General features: G+C 47.1%; 1 protein-coding gene across 1 annotated transcript in view; it reads right to left on the bottom strand.

Moving 5' to 3' along the window:
- LOC109842496 overlaps positions 1–3,149 on the bottom strand; it is a 4,788-nt gene extending 1,639 nt beyond the window's left edge. The window contains 7 exon segments of the mRNA XM_020411364.1: positions 7–875; positions 1,710–1,824; positions 1,906–1,985; positions 2,369–2,486; positions 2,639–2,835; positions 2,837–2,932; positions 2,934–3,149. Of these exon segments, the coding sequence (XP_020266953.1) occupies positions 7–875; positions 1,710–1,824; positions 1,906–1,985; positions 2,369–2,486; positions 2,639–2,835; positions 2,837–2,932; positions 2,934–3,005 (1,547 nt within the window). The 5' untranslated portion in view covers positions 3,006–3,149.

Genomic DNA, 3,950 nt, shown 5'->3' with positions numbered 1-3,950 from the left:
GGCGGCGTCTTCTCCTCCCTCGCTCTCTTCGACGGCGCCCTCTTCGCCGGAGGCCTCCCAACACTCTTCTTCGCCGCCGCCGCCTCCCTCTTGCCCTCCTCCTTCGTCTTCTTCCTCTGATCACCTCCGCCTCTCCTCGAACTCGATGAGCCCTTCATCGTCTCGGGAGGCGAGCTCGATTTCATTCTGTTCAAGAAATCTGCAGCGCTCCGCTTCTTCGCCAATGTGGATTTCGAATCTTGCTCTACCGGGTCGGGTTTCGGGGTTGACACCGGGTTCGGGTTCTTAACTGCGTTGCCGCCTCCTTTGGTGTTCGTCCGAGTTTTGTTAGTCCTCAGCCCTCTCGATACCGCCGTCCTCTGCTGCTTCGTGCTCTTCTTGTTCGTTGCTGGTTCTCTGTCTTTGTTTTCGTCTTCGATTTCCCCTCCGTCTTCGGCGGTTTCGATTTCGGCCTTCTCTACTTTCTCAACATTCTTCGGCTTAATGGGTTTCGCTGTGATGGCGCTCCGTTTACGGCACGCTACCAATGGAGGCAACGGAGCGGGCTTCTCGTTGGTGCCCGAATCCGATTTAGGCTTCGAGGACGCCGGATGAGGCTGCTGAGCTGGCGGAGGAGTAGCTTCTTTGGCTGACTGTGGAGAAGTCTGAGGGGTTTTACGCAACGCTGTGGCTATTCCTTTGTTGACGAGATCGCGGAGATGGACGGCTGAGATTGATTCGGGCGAATTTTTGGGGTAGAAGACGAGAGCGTTGTTGCAGAGGAGGAGGAGGTCGCGAAAGAATTCGACGCTCGTGTATCCTTTCCTCCCGATTCTGTCTTTCACGATCTCGAGGTCCACGTGGCGGCGTATCTGGCTCCTGTACCGCACGTTCTCCTGAAAACATTGCAGGGTTTAGTTAGAAAACATTAAATAATTACAATTTTTAAAAAAATGAAAACTTGTAAACGCAAATGTCGCGGGAAATGAAATAATTCGGAGGGACATATAATTTTTTTAAACAGGTCAGCAGACTACAAGCGAACCGGGTATGCAAAACAAATTTCACCCGACCCAATTAAAAAAGAATGAAACGCAGCGTACGACAAAACAATACTCGTCCAAACCTTATCAGACGTAAAATTTTGAGGATTGAGAGTTTGAGTCGACGGGTCGAATCCATCCAAATTTAAATCCAGATCCAAAACGAAAAGGGCAACGTGGGAACTTATTAGTGGTTGGAGTTATAACTCTTCCTTCGTCAGGTGCGACTTAAAACTTTGAGTGGCACTAAAGGCACACCCTTAGCCACACTCTCAGCCACATCCTCTCACCTGCTATAGTGCAGGGGGTCCCACCTGAGATTTTTTAAAAAATCTCGGGTGGGGTCCCCTGTACTGTAGCAGGTGAGAGGGTATGGCTGAAAGTGTGGCTAAGGGTGTGCCTGTAGTGTTATTTTAAAACTTTTTTCTTCTCCGAGTGAATTACTAATAGATCGGTGACCATATAAAATTAATTTTACTTGAAATTTACATTGCTAACTTTATCCACTAAAGACCATCATTTTGTAATAAACAACTCGATATTTTTCTTAATTAAACCTTCAATCAAAAGATCCAACGGCCGAGACTGAGCCCGCCCATACCCACAAACAAAAAAGCAGTATCCTGAAGGTTCAATATTTTCCCACCAATTTATCGTGAGAAAATGAACGAGAAAATGAAATAATACCTGACTCTCGAGCCGGCGGTCGAAAACTGAACCGTCCTTATTCGACCGGATAGTTTCGAGGAAAGCGATCAAAGGCTGAGATTCAACGTCGGCCGAGCTTGAACACCGACACCGCCTCGGCAATCAAAGGCTCGGGGCCGGTAGATGCGCGGTCGCGCTCCGCCTCCGACCTTCGTCTCCGCGACGAGATAACTGCCGGAAGCTCTGTATCTGTGTCGCTGCATCAGAATCATTTGGCCGCGGGCCTTTCCCCCCTTCATCCTCGACCTCGAGCGCCTATTAAGAGTTCAGCTAGGACCGCACCTCGTTCCGACATCGTTTGCATGGCCGGATCCGGTTCCCCGCCGCCGGTGACGCTTAACCGCTCCTCTGGCAATCGTACTGCGGAGCTCGCCCCGTTGAGGACGCGGCTGTTACCGATGGCAGGACCTTGATCCGGATCTGATCCGCTTAACACCCCCAGTATCCGCTTGCTCTTAATACCCGGCTCTTCGACTTTATCGCTTTTGCTTTAGGTCCGTCGAGTGTCGATTTCCTTGCACGATCGGCACGGAGTCTTGCGGAGACTCGAGTCGCCGCCGCCTATCTCCCGGCGTTGATCAGTGGATGAATACAACCGTCCGTTCCTCGCCGTTCTCCTCTCCTCCTTCGGGTTAAGAACCGCGATCCGGATCCGGATGCCCGTTATCGCCGTCGCCGCCGCCGCCGTCGGCCTCCGGCTTGCTCAAATTCCGTTCGCGCTCTTCTTTCATCTTTTTTACTTTTAATTGCAACGACCTAATTTCGAAAAAAATACAAAAGAAATTTTTAATTACCAAAGAATTTGAACCGTAGGATCCTTATCCAACGGTAAAGGAAATTGAAAGGAGAATAAATACGAAAATATGAAGAAAATAATATCTCCCTATTTTTTTAATTAATGTTTTTACCCGATCGAAACATCGTAACGCTGGACCTCTCGACGGAGTTCAGCGACCCGAAGCCTTCGCAGTTCATCGAGCCAAGGAATCTCGACCGTTGGCTCCTTTTCATCGCTCTCATCTCCACCGTTGATCCCGTCACCGCCCTCGCTTCCGGAGAACCGGCGTTTAAGGTGACGGTACCGCCTCCTGCAGGCGTGGTCGCGGTGAGGCGGTGAGCGAAAGGTGGATGCGGTGAGCGTACCTCGCGGCAACGAGTCCGCAGGAGGGTGGGCCCGCGTGGCGGTAACGGGCGCACGCGAGGCAAAAGCTCCTCCCACGTGCCCCAGATCTCGTCCTCCTCCGTCACCGTTAACGGATCGTTAGATCTCTCCATGGAAGCTCATATCGACATCACGATCGTCGTCGTTAAAGCCCTAGGGTTTTCGCTTTCGCTTCGTTTTTATAATCGTTATGATTATTGTTTATTTGTTCAATCTTTTGTGTTAATCCGAGTTTCTCCCTTCTCCCTTTTCCTACAGCTCCCTATCCTCTCTCTCTCTCTCTGTATATAAGGGATCGATGACTGGCACGCAAGTGAGCCATTTCCAGATTTAGCTAATTACGATTTTGACCTTACTTTTTGCTGATTATTTCTATGCCCAACTTATTGGTTTTTTAACGTTGGGTATTTCACATAAAACCCCCTCTAATGTACGTACTCCAAATTTTGACTGACAAAACTTAAGATGGATGATAACAAAAACGTAGAAATATTGTTACATGTATAAAATCAATCGCTACATGCATAAAAATCAATTTTCTTTCTTAAAATCTTTCTGATTAATTCAAATGTGATTTCCAAATTAACTAATATTAACTATCCACTATAGTTAAAGAAATCAAATTAGAAAGACGTGTCTTGATTGCTGAGTAGTGATAAAATTTATATTCTAATTTCCACTCATTAAGCTATGGTATTTACAAATAATTAACAGTTTCATGTTTCCTATTAATATAGTGTTGATCAAACTGCGAATAATTTTGGTTTTTCCAAAAAAAAAAAATCATTTTGAGAATGTTAGAAGCTTGGTCCATAAACCATATCAAAGTGTTCATAAGAGGGATCAAAGCGCAAATAAGATGAAAGCTAAGGTCTTAAGCTCAGCCACGATTTTAGTTTTGAATAATAAGCAAAGCGGTCATCAAAAATAAATGACAAGACTGTCCCCCATTTGCCGTCTTTTTTTTTCCCCTTTTTTTTGGTTTCGTTTGCCCGCTTTTCCTCGGTAGAGCAACAGAGTCCAAAACCTAGGAGTGATTCAAGCCGTGGGATTGGCTG

This window comes from Asparagus officinalis, chromosome 5 (assembly GCF_001876935.1).
Source record: "Asparagus officinalis chromosome 5, Aspof.V1, whole genome shotgun sequence".
Taxonomy (NCBI): domain Eukaryota; kingdom Viridiplantae; phylum Streptophyta; class Magnoliopsida; order Asparagales; family Asparagaceae; genus Asparagus; species Asparagus officinalis.
The sequence above is the reverse complement of the archived record's forward strand: the minus strand, read 5'-3'. Positions and strand labels throughout refer to the sequence as shown.